Source organism: Acartia tonsa, chromosome 3 (genome assembly GCF_053477335.1).
Source record: "Acartia tonsa isolate MP-2025a chromosome 3, ASM5347733v1, whole genome shotgun sequence".
Taxonomy (NCBI): Eukaryota; Metazoa; Arthropoda; class Copepoda; order Calanoida; family Acartiidae; genus Acartia; species Acartia tonsa.
In genome coordinates this window covers 32,572,558-32,587,661 of record NC_137262.1, presented here as the reverse complement: position 1 = coordinate 32,587,661, position 15,104 = coordinate 32,572,558, and the positions used below count along the sequence as shown (strand labels likewise).

At 36.4% G+C, this 15,104-nt stretch overlaps 2 protein-coding genes across 5 annotated transcripts in view; both read right to left on the bottom strand.

The window, feature by feature from the left end:
• The window catches only part of LOC145313937 (uncharacterized), a 173,299-nt gene that overhangs the window by 138,327 nt on the left and 19,868 nt on the right, over positions 1-15,104 (bottom strand). The gene's annotated exons all lie outside the window — the stretch shown is intronic.
• LOC145312923 (uncharacterized) lies at positions 11,773-12,443 on the bottom strand. Its single transcript, XM_080152131.1, has 2 exons — positions 12,314-12,443; positions 11,773-12,137 (listed from the first exon to the last, which is right to left on the bottom strand). Exons 1-2 carry the CDS (start codon positions 12,441-12,443, stop codon positions 11,842-11,844), a joined length of 426 nt encoding a protein of 141 aa, XP_080008257.1. The 3' UTR covers positions 11,773-11,841.

The following is a 15,104-nucleotide window of genomic DNA, read 5'->3' as shown; positions in this document are numbered from 1 at the left end:
TGTAATAATAAATAACTATTATCGTTCTAATTTGAAATATGAGAGGGTAATGGCACATATTCTTCTTTTTTTCTAGATTAGCGCAGCAACCCTAAAACCAAGAAATTTTCATTGTTAAATCCAAAGCTTGACAGTTTAACTCTTATTTAGACAAAATGACATATTTGGTGTTTAATTGACACTACCTGCCAATGATTGGCTTATTATGAAAATTTCAATAGCTTCTTTAATAATACATGCAATTTATCGTCATATCAAAGTAAGAGTATGCTTGTCTGTCCGTTTGTAACGAAGAATTACTCGTGTGTGGAGTTACCCTCCCAAGAGAACCATGTCCTCTTCCCTCGAGTGCCCCAAGAGACCTCTAGGGCCGATGCCGCTAGTACTTTTAAAAGTAAATCGAATTTAAACTAATGATTTTTTTGTAATGATTACTCATATAGAAAACATTTCCCCCTTTCCACCTGTTCCAATGTGAAACTTTTTTTCTAGACTTCCTAAAATGATACATAATTTCTACTTTTATTATACGTGAATTAGAAAGATTTCCTTTAGAAAATAAAAAAAAACTGTCGACATTTATAAGTAGAGTCCAAAAAATATTTATTTAAACAAAATTTAAATTCTCAAAAGCTGCAAAACTGACAAACTACCAAAAAAAAACAAATTTTAATTCTGTTTAACCCTTTCTTAAAATTTAAAATCATTTTTAAAAGTTTATTGTTAGATAAATATAGTTTAATTTTATTTTCATTGTCTGTCTTTTTTGTGTGTACCGCCATTTATCACAAAATTGATGAGTTTTGCAATAAAATTAATTAATCAAATAATTTGGCGGGAATGTACCTCCAATCTAAATTGGATCAACTATAACAGCCCCCTAAGATATTTAAGTTAATTATGTTCAGGTTAGGTCAAGTAAGGTAGGTCGGCAGGGTCAGGGCCCCCAGAAGGACAAGGCCTAAAAAGTATCAAAAATGCTGTAGGGTAATTTTTGCTCCCTCCAAACATTCAAATCTTTCGAATAGTCCCATTAAATTTGATTAGGGTGGAAAGTAATATAAAATAGCAATGTTGGTTGTCTGAAGCTAAAATCTCGGAAATGGCTAGCCCGATTGGTGGTTTACAGGAAAGCTATTTTCCCAAACTTCCAAGTTCTCTCCTAGAGGCCAAGAGCAAAGCAACGAGTGCATTAAAAAAATAGGGGGGTTGGGAATGGGATGAATGCAGGGTCTACTGGCTACAAGAGGGATTATTCCAATAATTTGTTGTTACTTTCAGTATATAATTTAATATTATTATTAGAGACTGTGAAAGCAAAAAGTATTGAAATTGCATTGTCTTGTCTAACTGCCAAATTTAGTAGCGTAGCTACTCTATATTTGTTTTAACCAAGCAATTTTTTTTCCGAACAACAACGTCAATAATTTCCATAATAGCGTAACGGTAAAACAATCGATATTTATTATTAGTTGGATTGTGCACCAGATTATTTATTTACTCTATTAAAGTGAAAATCGCCGCTGACTAAAATAACGAAAACCGCCATCCATCCCCTTTACCCCACATCTACTGTATTAAAAAACTGAGCAATAAATGAGGTTCATGTTTCACTTTCAACCTAAACTGAAGACAATTTTCCTGTCAATATATCCACTTATTTTCTATATCCATTGGTAAAAATAAAAAATAATATATTTTTAGCTTGCCTATTTACAACAATAATATACTTGCTTACTCTATAACCAAACAGTGATTAAGTCATTGGTCCGAATAATTATATTTTGGTTACAGATACAAATAGATTAAACCATGATTCTTAAAATTAGGATTTATACCATTTCTCTTGTAGTTTCTAAAATTTAATAGTCTAAAGTTATCTTTTGAGGATTTTAAGTTTTCTGTTGTAAATTAAGAGTTGTAGAGTATCTGCACTTCTGATATTGTAAACTAAATATTTTTAAAATTTTAACTTTCTTTAGGTAGGGAGAGGACAATGGCCAGTAAATTTTAAAGTTTTATATGTGCACTCTTGTTACGCTCTTGTGGCTTAAAAACTTTCAATTTTATATATTCTTGATTGGTTATTACACACACTAGCAGTATGCAAAATATTTTACCATGTTTTTTTTCTACAGGTAATCCTATTATATAAAGTAGTAAGCGTTTTTTGTCTGTCTCGAGGGATCTCGCTAACCGCTGAACTGATATTGTTCTCCTTTACAATAAATCTTCTTATAGGTCCAGGGAAGGTTTTAAACTATTTTTGGGGAGGTTGTGTTCACCCCCTCCCCGCCCCCCTCCTCCAAAGAAAATATTTTTTTACTCTTTTAAAACCCAAATTTAAAATGAGATGAGGTCGAGCGTTGAGTACTCCTAGAGGCTTCTAGGGGGCGTAGCTGCTAGTAGAAGAAATAATTGGAAATGTATACAATATCATTCCTTTTCTAATCACTTAATATCCCTTCGTTCCATAAAGACATATAGACGTATAGATACACTAAAAAATAGCTTTGATCCTCAAATTTTGGAAAATTACAACATGCAATAAATGAATACGAAAATTTCAAATAATAAAGTAGCTTCGCTATTAACACTTATGCTTCACAATTAACAGCCTATTTCTTGTTTTCCCAACATAATGACGCAAAGACCCTAACTATAGAGTAGCTGCGCTCCTAATAACATTGTCTTATCTTGTTTTGATGTCAATCATTCATTTAGGATTATACTTTTAGGTAGCATATGGCTTTTAACGCATCTTTTTCTTGTTCTATTTAGTTGCAAGGATCTTAGGGGATAAGATATCAAATAAAGAAAAATAAAATTAACACAACAAAAATCAAGTCCCCAAAGTTTTTCAGCCAACGAACATCAAATTCGGGGACCAATGTTATTTACAGTCCAATAATTCATCCCTTTCCAGGTCTGACATATGTGTATGACTGGATATGGGCATTGGGCAAGCACGAGTTCAAATCATTCCTGCCTATCCCTTATCCATGTTGTCTGACATATGTGTATGACTGGCTAGGGGCAAGCACGAGTTTAAAATTTCACCACAAAATCATTACAGCTATTTATTTATTGGGTATTACTGCTTTGAAATACAGTGATAGTTTAATGGAAAATAAATTAATTTTTATCTTAATCATTAAAAAGTTTATGCCACAAATCATAGAATATTTTAATTTCATCCTATTAAAGTAAGTAAAGTAAAGTAACATAATTCCTATCTGTCAGTAAAGAAGAATCTTGCTAACCCCTGAACCCATATGGTTATCCTTTTTTTTGAAGCCTCTTATAGGTCCCAGGAGGGTTACCTACACCCTCCAAAGATAAATCTCAAAGGGGTAAATCTCGTACACCTCCAGGAACTACAAACTGTAATTAGAACTAATTTGATAATAAATGCAAAATACAAACCTAGTATTGCAATTTCCAGACAATCTTTTTCATAATAAAGTGTGTTTTTTTTTTGTATTTTGTGTGTGTGTTGTGTGTTATGAATGTCTCATGCCAAAACCTCTCTAAAAAGGTGGCAAAATTATCGATAAAACTATTTTGTTCTACTATATATTTGTACATACATAATACATATAAGTATTATACAGGGGGCTGCAAAGAAAATGTCCCAAACGTTAAACTTTATCCTATTATATCTAAAGGGTGTTTAAATAAAAACCAATCGCTTCACTTTTTTCAATATAAACTTTACAGTTTTGGTCCAAAACTAATAAAAAAATAGTACAATTCATGCCCAAGCAATGAAAATAATAAAACAATATTGAATCTTAAATCTACTCACCCTTCCCGAGCACTAGAGCTCGAAACCTAGCCCTTGCAGAGAAATTTGCCCTACGCCGAAAGTGCATATTTTATAATAAAATTAAGACAAATTTGTCTCTTTAAAAAAAGAACAAACCGTCTTAAGTACTTGAAATCTTGTAGATAGACCCCATAATGTTTGGGGTTTTTGATGGGGCATGTAAAGATCTTTCTCTAGACACCTTAACAAGGTTTCTAACATAATCCTAGCCAATTTGGCATCAAAAAGAAAGACCTGACAAACATCAAGAACTAGATTTAAACAGAGCCGCCATGCCTCAATGTTGGATGGGTCTGCCTTTTTTATCCCAAATCGGCTAGGATTGAGGTAAAAACCTATTTAAGGTGTCTAAAGAAAGGTTTTTACATGCCCCTTCAAAAACTCTAAACATTATGGGGTCTATCTCCAAGATTTGAAGTACTTATGGTGGTTCAAATTGTGAGCGATTGGTTTTTTTTTAAACACCCTTTAGTAGTAAGGTTTTTTTTTTGTCTGTAGCTTAAGATTCATATAACTATTGAACTGAATCAGCTCTCCATTTTAGTAAATCATCGGCCTTGGGATGGTTTTGGGCTATTTTTTCTGTCTCCTTCTTTTAAATGCTAGTACGCAATGGATCAATTGCTGTCTGTTAGTCCATTTCAGGTAAAACTACACTAGCCATACCAAAGTTTTAGACCATTTACTTATTTACTTCAACCGGGACCCCCAATAAAAAGCAACTTATCAATAAAAAATACTAAAGGATTTTTTATGAAATACCATACTTTATGTTTTAAATTATTTTTTAAAAGTTTGAAATCCATGATAACATTAGTTATTCACCCTGTATATATGAAAATATACTCAAGAAAGTAGTAAAGAGGTTTCCAACTAAAAAGTTTCTTTGTGTACTTACATAATGGATATAGAATATAGGTGGATATTATAACAGGGGAAAATTTTAGGTTCCTAACATAGAACTCAGTTATTGATCAGATAGTGGGGTTGGATGGGGAGTATCATTATTTTCACCTGCTAAGAGTTTCACTTTATTAGAGAACATTAATATCTGGTGTAAAATCCAAGAAATAATACATCCATTACTTTCATTAATTGGACTATGAGTCATTTATAAATAAAAAGAAATGTATGAAATAAAATCATTGTTAAAATATAGTTGGCTCAACCCTAGTCTCTAGAAAAAATCGGGGTTAGTCAAGAACAAGCCTAAAACCTACCAAAGACATTCATAAAGCTTCCCTGAAAAGTACAAAAGCACTTTCGATAATCTTTTGTTAAAAAAAAAATTACTTCTTTAGATTATAGTATAAGAATGATAATAATGCATTTGTTACTTAGAATCTCGAATACTGGTAGACCGATTGGCTTGCAACTTTCTTAGAAATCTATTTGGATATAACGTTTCTTAAAATTATGAAAAATATTATTTATCCAAGTCTAAATAACACATGTTATACAATATTTAATGTTTAACCCAAAAATAAACAACAATCAGATATTAGTCCAAACTATGAATAAAAGACACAAACTGAAAATCTCAACCCAATTATACCAAACATAACCATCACTCATAAAAACCTGTAATTCAGGGATAAATATTGCATAACAACATATTAATATTAAAAACTAAGATAAAAGGATAATATTTAAAAAATAAAAACATTTTCCCTTAAAAAGTGATAAAATGACAATTTTGTGAATAATTTTACTTTGTGAAGTTGCATTTTTATTATCAATAAAGAAAATATAAAAACTAAAGATTCACTTATAAAAAATCCTCGAATTACAAAGAACAAAGATTTAAATGTTGTAAAAGGTTTTCCACATGAGAACTACAAGAATGTTCTTATTACAAAATTGAGCAGCTAATAGTAATACAATCAGGGTACTAAGGGATAAGACTATGGCTGATAAATTGATTTTCATCCTCAATGATGATACACCAAATTACCCATTCTGCTGATTACAATTAGTGGTTGAAACGTTTGGACGCTCAACTTAAGAACCAATTAAACAAAATTCATTAAAAGTCTCGAAAGTTGATAAGCCAACAAATAAAAAAAACGTTGTGTAAAAACCTTGGGACTAGTGTACTAGACAGCCAAATGTCCCCTTCCTCCCTGATTAGTTCTCTATTATGATTATTATTATGAATCCTTATACTAAAGTAACAGGATGTCTATTTGTCTGTGTGTCTGTGTGTTTGTACCGAAGGATCTCGCTCACCGCTGAACCGATCGGGTTCTCCTTAACAGGGTAGTTTCTCATAGGTCCCAGGAAGGTTTATAACTATTTTAGGGGAGGGTACCACCACCCTCCCAAGAGAAATCACAATAAATTGAATTTTTCCCCCTCGAATAGAGACTCCTACGTAACATTGCAAAGTATCGTAGCAATTTGATATAGACTCCTTCGCAACATTGCAAGGTATCGATTTATTTTTTTAAAACGCCAAACATTTAAAGTGCCACTAGAGGCCTCTAGGGGCGTGGCCGCTAGTAAATGTATAAAGAAATATAAACCATGAGCTGTAGAGAAGCTGTGCAATAAACAATCTTAACTGGCCTGAAATGACTGCTTTCCCCTGCATGGGAATCTTACAACAACAATTTTATAACAACAAAAATATTTTAATGATGACAACAATTATTTCTACAAATTCTCATCATTTTATTCATTTTCATTATCATAAAGAAAATAAATTAAAAATAAGATTGCTATAAAAACCATACATGATATAAAAACGAATAATGTTTTAGACCTCTATCTCTAATAAGCTTTTATTGTGTGGGATCTCTATTTTAGAATTCAGAAAAACTAATCAAAACAAATCTGGATTTTTTTCTTTATTTTACTTTTGGTTACTCCCCTAGAGGCCCCCAGCGGCAAATAAATGTTTTCTTTTAGATCTTCGTTAACTTCTTTTCAATGTCTAAAAGGCCGCTAGGCGACGCTTGTTTCTTCGAAACGGATTTTTTTGGCAATTAATCTTGTGAGGATGGTGGTACCCTCGAAAATAGTTAAAAACTTGCCCAGGGCTTAATAGCAGAGAAAAATTCTAGCGTCAATACAAAAGAGCAGAAAGCGATTTGCTAGCAGACAAAAAAAGGTCCTTAATACGGGGATCCAGGTAATTGTCTGGTTAAACATCTATACTATAAATTTAATCTATTAATAGCTGCACTGTAAAGGATAACCCGGTTCAGTGGTTAGCGAGATCCATCGGTACAAAGAAACAGACAGATAGGGATCCTGATACTTTTATACATTATACAAGGATTAATTGTAATATATTTCTTTAAAAATTATTTAATTATTTTTTTCTGTGACATAAATGAACACTTGATAAGTTGATAATTATTATTATGGAAGATATCGATTAGAAATACATTGCTAAACAAACAACTAAAACTTTTATTACACCTTTATAAAGCAATATAAGCATTTTTTTTTATAATGTTTCTTCAAAACAAATATTTTTCTTTTATAAAAAGCCAAAAAATACGTTTTAATTATCATTTAAAGTTTAAACTTACATTTCAATTTACTTTACCTTTATTGATAAGCTTTAATGCATGCTGTCAAACAATTTTATTAAAGAAAAAACGACATTTAGTGCCTATAAAAAATGACGTCATACAATATGAATGACCAATGATAGGCCAATACACAGACTAAATTACCAATGACATGCCAGTATACAGTTTAATTGACCAACAAAAGGCCAGTATGTCGTCAAATTGGTTAAATTGTGCGAATGCTAATCTTTATAAAGCAATATTCTTTATAGTTTATATGTAGGTAAAAAAATATTTAGGTAAAAAACTTAGTTTGCATGCTAGGATCTACTTAAGGACATAATTTGTAAAACATTGCCTTTTTATTATTCTTTTGACAGGGTTAATGTTGACACCAATAAAACAATGAAAAACTAGATATTTATCGCAAAGCTTTATCAATTCACTGCTTTTAGAAAATATTACACTCGACTGTAGCGCATCCGCTTGTTGTCAGAAACATTCTGCAATACACTGCGTCAGAACTGAATATGGTTTCTACTCTTGATATATTACGTGTGCATTATAAATAATTAGATTAGGGGGAATGCCTTGTCTGAAACGCACATTACCATGCACAGTTAGGACTTTTGTGCAAAGGGTGGGTAGTCTGAAGTAATTTTTGACAGTAAAATCTTGCACTTCATTAGCAAGTATAAGATCTCGTGGTGTATCCAGTCCTCTATGTATAGGTTATCCATTTTTAGAATTGATTTATTGTCTATATTTAAAAGAGGCAGAATACCTGCCTGTTTGTGTGTACCGACAAATCTCGTTAACAGCTTGGCCGACCTGGATCTTACAGTTAAGCTATGTATTTTCATCCCTTATACAATGAAGACTAAACATACCTAAAATGAACAAAAAAATTAATAAATCAATCCTAAAATTGTAAAATTCTGATGTATTTGAAAAATATTTCATACTCTTTTTCTTTTTTATTTTGTGATTTCTTTAATTCAATTTTAATGATTTCTGCTTAAGCAATCTTTAAAATCCAACATAATTTTTTAGGGATCATCCAATAAAACAGCGAAATTTAAAAAAAATTTCTCTCTCTTATTACACAGCCAGTTTGACCGCTTCTCCTTTATTTGTTGTTTGGTTGTGTTATAGTAAAGATCTAAACAGTAGCTGTGAATTTAAAATTTTATTTTTTATGATATATTTTAACATTTTGACTATTTTTGTATAACTCTTAATGCTTTTTTTTTCATTTATTTATGTTGTTGTTTTCTATTACAGATGCGATTGATAATGAAGATTTTTTTCTTTGAAATATATTTCGTTATGAAGCGGCAGTAGTTACTAATTTATAAATGTTATGGTTGAGATAGATTTATAACTGTTAAAAGTGTTTAAAAATAGTATCATAGCCGTTTAGCGTAAGTAGGTGGTGTAAATCAAACAAAATGTAAGTTATAAAAATCCTTTTCTGTAAACTATAGTTTTTATACTATTTTACAATTTTATAAACTGAATTGTTTGAACACTTAAGATATAAAATCAAAATCAAATTAAAGATCATTAAATGGGTAGGAAATCACGATGTTACAAAATTCTATATATTTAATAGTATGGTGCAGCTACTCTATATCCACCTAATTCGTCTACATATCCTTGACCGAGGATGCAAGCTTTTCCGGAGTGGTCCTATCCGGGGAGATGGAGAAGAAGTCCCCGGGCAAACCTGCATCAAACACACCTGCTTGACCATTCACCCTGTCCGGGTTTCCACCAAGGGGCCGGCCTAATAGGCTTTTAAGTCAGCCCCTGTCAGCTCTGGAGGCCTTGGAGGCCTTTCAACTCCAACCCTCCAACATCCCTCCCCCTCCTCCCCTCATCCTTTCTGGCGACATCCATCCAAATCCTGGCCCTAAATACCCCTGTTCTACCTGCTCCCGCAATATTACCCGCTCCACTGGTGCCTTCCTCTGCAACTCCTGCCAACTTTGGGTTCACCCTAAATGTTCCCTCCTTCCATCCAAATCCGATTACAATTCCAACTGGTCCTGCCCACCCTGCATTTCTGCCTCAACAACTCCCTTTTCACCTATCCCCCCCCAACCACCAACACCCTCATCCAAACCCCGCGGTCCTAAATTCCCATGCACAGTCTGTTCCTTAGGTGTTACAAAATCCACTGGCTCCTTTCAATGTAACTCCTGCCTCCAATGGATCCACCCCAAATGCTCCCTCCTCCCATCTGCCACCCACTACTCTCCTTTCTGGTTCTGCCCTTCCTGTTCCCCCCCAACCTCACCCCCTCCCTCTCCTAACTTATCACCCCCTACACCCCCATCACCTAGCTCCCCGTCTCCCCCACCTTCCCCTTCAGCTCCTCCTTCACCCCCGCCCCCTCCCCCACCCACCCCTGCCCTCCGAAAACCTCCTGGTAAACCTTTTGTCCTTCAATTCAATTGTAATGGCCTCCTTACCACCCAAGATGAACTCCACAACCTTATTTCTACCCATAACATCCCTATCGCCTGCCTCCAAGAAACCAAACTCTCCAGCAAATCCAATCCCAAACCCCTCCCTGGCTATAACTTTCTCAGGAAGGATCGTCAAGACCGACCTGGTGGAGGAATAGCCTTCCTCATTGCTGATGACATCCCCTTCACCCACCTTGACCTCAATCACCTTTCCAATGGCCCCCTAGAGATTGATGGTATCCAAATTTCCCGCAATGGCTCTCCTACACAAATCATCAACCTTTACCTTCCTCCACATTCCTCCTGTCCCCCCCAATACACCCCTGACTTTAACCTCCTCTTTGACAACCCAAATGACCTTATCCTAGATGGTGATTTCAATGCCCACAACCCTGCCTGGAACTCCATAACCCTTGACCAATCTGCCATGAATCGTGGGGAGGCTCTGCTGGAAGCTCTCAATGAGAGCAGCCTCTGCCTCCTCAACGAGGACTCCCCCACTCGCCTCCCCCCCAACGGCCAACCTACCTCCCCCGACCTTTCCCTATGCTCTGCCCACCTTGCACTTGACTTCTCCTGGCACACCCTCACCACCCTCCGTTCTGACCACCTCCCCATCCTCCTCTCCCTCCCTGAAATCAACAGAAACCCCCGCCCTGTCAAAACCTTCCACAACTTCCGTAAAGCAGACTGGGACACCTTCACCCTTGAAACTGAAACCCTCTTTGAAGATCTTCCTGATCCTTCCTCCTGCTCCCAAGGTGAAGCCACTTTCCGCCAAATCCTCCAAACTGCCTCCAAACACACAGTCCCCGCTGGCTTCATCAAAAACTCCAATCCCTCCCTCCCCCAGTCTGCTAAGCCCCTTATCCAGCAAAGAGACTCCTTAAGAGAAATTAACCCCCATGATCCTCAAATCCAAATCCTCAACGAACAAATTTCCTCAATAGTTAACCAACACTCCAACAAAAAATGGCAAGAAACCCTTTCCAAATCCGACCATAGAACCAACCCTTCCAAATTCTGGTCCCTCCTCAAATCCCTTTCTGGCAAAAATAATTCCCCTCCCTCCAACCAACCCATTTCCTTCAACAACAAAGTTCACACCTCCCATGCCCACATTGCTGAATCCTTTACCAAACAATTCACCTCTGTCTCCCGCCACACCTCCAACCCTTTCTCCAGAAAAATTATCCGCAAAATTAGACACCGCCACCGCCTCAACAGAAATTTCCAACCTTTCACCCCTGCCCTCGTCCTCGAAGCCATTAAAAATTCCTCAAACTCATCTGCACTTGGTCCTGATCACCTCAACATCCTCCACCTCAAACACCTTGGTCCAAATGGCATCTCCTACCTTACCAAACTCTTCAACCTCTCCATTTCCGCTGCTAATATCCCTGCCATTTGGAAGCTCTCCAAAATTATTGCCCTCCTCAAACCTGGTAAACCCCCTGACCTTTCCACCTCCTACCGCCCAATCTCCCTCCTCTGTCCTGCAGCTAAAGTCCTTGAACGCCTCCTTCTCCCATACCTTAAACAATCCCTCACCACCCACCCCTCTCAACATGGCTTCAAACCCCTCCACTCCACCACATCCTCACTCCTTAATCTTTCCACCTCCATTGCTAACGGTTTCAACCAAAACCTCCCCCCCAGCCGCACAACTGTAGCATCCATTGACCTTTCCAAAGCCTTTGATTGCATCCCAATCCACCTCCTTCTCCAAAAAATCTCCTCCTCAAACCTCCATCCAAACATCATCAGATGGCTATCCTGCTACCTGCGTGGCAGGATGGCCTTCTGCTCCTACCAAAACACCAACTCCTCCCCCAGAATTGTCCACACTGGTGTCCCCCAAGGCTCTGTTATTTCCCCCGTCCTTTTCAACTTCTACATAGCAGATGCCCCCCACAACCCCCCCGCCACCACCTCCTCCTATGCCGATGACCTCAACTCCTTCCACTCATCTCCTGACATCCCCCAGTCAGTTGAATCCATCAACTCCCACCTCTCCTTAATCGCTGACTGGGCCTCCACCAATGGCCTCTCCATCGCCCCCAACAAATCCACTGTCACCCTTTTCACTCCTGACCGTAAACACCAATCCAACCTCCATCCTCAAGTCCAAATTAACGGCTCCACCCTCCCCCTTGAGAAAACCCCTAAAATCCTTGGAGTTACCTTTGACACCTTTTTCAATTTCAGTTCCCATGTCTCCACCATTTCCTCTAAAATTTCCTCCCGCCTCAGAATCCTTAAATGTCTGGCTGGCACCAAATGGGGCCACCAGAAGGAGACCCTCCTCACCACCTACAACACCCTCCTCCGCCCCATCACCACCTATGCCTGTCCTGTCTGGTTTCCTAACACCTCCAAAAACAACATTGATAAACTCCAAGTCCTCCAAAACCAAGCCCTACGCATCTGTACTGGTTCCACCAAAAAATCCCCCATTAGCCACCTCCACCAAGAAACTAAAATCCTACCAGTACGGAACCACCTTTCCCTTTTATGCTCCCAGTACTTGGCCTCCTCCCTCCGCCCTTCCCACCCATCCTTCCCCAACGTCACAACCCCTCCTGGTCCTAGATCCAAGAAATCCACCCTCCAATCCATGTTCCTCCCGACCCTCCAACCTTTTCTCACCCCTGAGAACACTCTCCTCCCTGCAAATTACAAATCCACCATCTCCCGACTCCACACCTCTGCAGTTACCCAAGCAATCAATTCCTATCCCCCTAATCCTGTCCTTAACCTCGCCCCTCCCAACATCAACCCCTCTGAGATCCAACTTCCTAGGCACTACAGAACCATCCTCTCCCAATTGAGATCCAATTATTGTCCTAAGCTCCAAAGTTACCTGCATTCCATCAACGCTTCTCTTTCACCCAACTGCCCATCCTGCCCCAACAATCCTACCCCTGAAACTGTCCAACACCTCTTTTCTTGCCCTAATAACCCCACCAACCTTAATCCCATTGACCTCTGGCATAATCCCGCCCTTGTAGCTGCCTTCCTATCATCACACCCAAGTTTCACCAGCCTCCCTCCTCTTCAACGCCCCCCTCCAGAGCCCCCCCCATAAGCCTCCCCTCCCCCACCTACTGATGACGACCCTGGACACGAAAATGGACTATGAGCAGCCAATACAACAACAACATATCCTTGATAGGTTGTTGTAAGTATAGCTTTTCTAAACAAGTATTTGTAGATCTTTTGAAGTTTCACCACTAAAATGTTTGATTCGTTGGTTCATTAAGTTGAATGTCATTGCAACCACTAATTGTAATATACAGAAGACTAACCATTGGGATGTGCATCAATTTATCGGCCATTTTCTTACCCCTTTAGATCCCTGGATTCTGTAATGGATGTTTTCATCCTTGTTCAATACGTAATGACTGTATGGCGAAATCCTTTTGAAGTTCCGTTTGTCTTTAGGTTGTTAAATTAAGCCATATTACCTAAATTTTTGAGTTTAGGTGTTTATACAGTAAACAAGAAAAAAATACAATTTATGTCGACAATATAGAGATAAAAGAACTGACATAAAAGAGGTCATAAGTGACATCATTACTAATATCTTGTTTTCATAGAATAGCAGAAATATTTGGACATAGTAAATTAATTTTGTCTTAAAATCCCAAAATAGAACATGTTTCTTTTCTGCTATGTTAGACGGTTACCCGTAAGATTAAGAAAATATGTATTGGCTTTGATTGTATAAACACGTATAAAGGTATGTTATCAAAGCATAATATCCTGGCTTTAGGGTTAATTTAGATGAAGTAATACTTAATATTTAATAACAAGGGCAATAAAATTGTATTCCAGCGCTTCTTGATACATAATTTAGCAGTAATATTGAAAAAAATAAAGATAACCATATTAATTTCAAAGTATTTAGTAGGGATCTAAAGGGATAAGACAATGGCCGATAAATTGATGTACATCCTCAATTATTATAAACAAAATGATCCCTTCTGTAGATTACAAATAGTGGTTAAAACGTTTGGACATTCAACTTAATGAATCAACTTATCTAAATTCAATTAAAGTCAAATGTCCCCTCCCTCCCTGGTATTTAGATAGATATACCCATTAAGTAGATGTAAATGAAAGGTTTATCTATATATTTTGTGTTGTATATAGATGAATGGATAGAGCGATACAATATGAAGACAATGAGAGTTAAAATCTCAGCTTTCACATAAAGCAATTTGAATTTGCTCAGGGCCAAGAGAGGGACAAATATTCAAGTATTTTGCGTTAAAAAGGGAATGGTTAACAGCAGAAAAAATATTATACTCTTTACTTTTACACCAGTAAAAAGAGACTCTATAAAGTGCCCGAAAAAATGAGCCGTGTGACGTCAATAGATCCATCTCTTTTTATGGGGTTTCCTTTCCTACTTCTCCTCTTATCTCTCCCTTTTATGACGTCACACGGCTCATTTTTTCGGACATTTTCAAAGTTTAATTTTAAAATAATGGGTGCTTTTACTTAAACCTGTTTCTCGACTTCAGAAATTTTTGAAGAAAAAATTATTACTAACCCATGCTTTAACCCTACAGAGTGCTGTCTCTGTGAGACTCTTTTTACCTATACTTGACCTAGTTACCATTACCTAACCTAAAATAAGCAACAAAAATACGTTTTTTTTTACAAAAAGTTTATTTGTAGTACATTCAATAAGAGGGAACCCCAATTTAAAGGTATATCATTTTAAAATAATTTTCATAATAGTTGTTCGTGTTAGGGCTATTAAAGTATTTTTGTTTTTAGCTATTTACAAATCAGGGTTAGGGTATTAAGTATTTTATTCAATCTACTAATTTGAATTTCATCCAATATTATAAAATAGTAAGATTTTTGTCAGAAGCACAAGATCTCAATAACCACTAATTTTAGTTAGGTTTTACGATATTCTTTTATTAGAACTAAGTCTTAGGAAGGTTTTGAGCTATTTTTTTTTATCCCCTCTTTGCCCCTTCAAATAATGAGTTGTTCTGGTGTAGCCGCTAATGAAAATGTCAAAGGAAAAATATATATCTCCATCTATTTTTCTATCGCCATTTAATTTTTATATGATTTTATACCTTAATACCTTTTCCATGCTTTAAACAATAAAATAATTATTTGTAGATCTTCATTTTTAAGAAAGCCTTTATTTGTCTTAAATTTTATATTACTCAACTTTATTTTGTCTAGTGTTTTGTTGACTGAAGCTAATTTTGGTTTTATATACACCTCGAAATGGTATAATGCTATTTTCTT

Excerpts from the sequence above, each read along its gene's own strand:
- LOC145312923 (XM_080152131.1), bottom strand. The coding sequence starts at position 12,443 with ATGGATTGGAGGGTGGATTTCTTGGATCTAGGACCAGGAGGGGTTGTG. Across the intron at positions 12,138-12,313 it reads GGAAAGGTGGTTCCGTACTG|GTGGTGAGGAGGGTCTCCTT; the intron begins GTAGGATTTTAG and ends AGGGTGTTGTAG.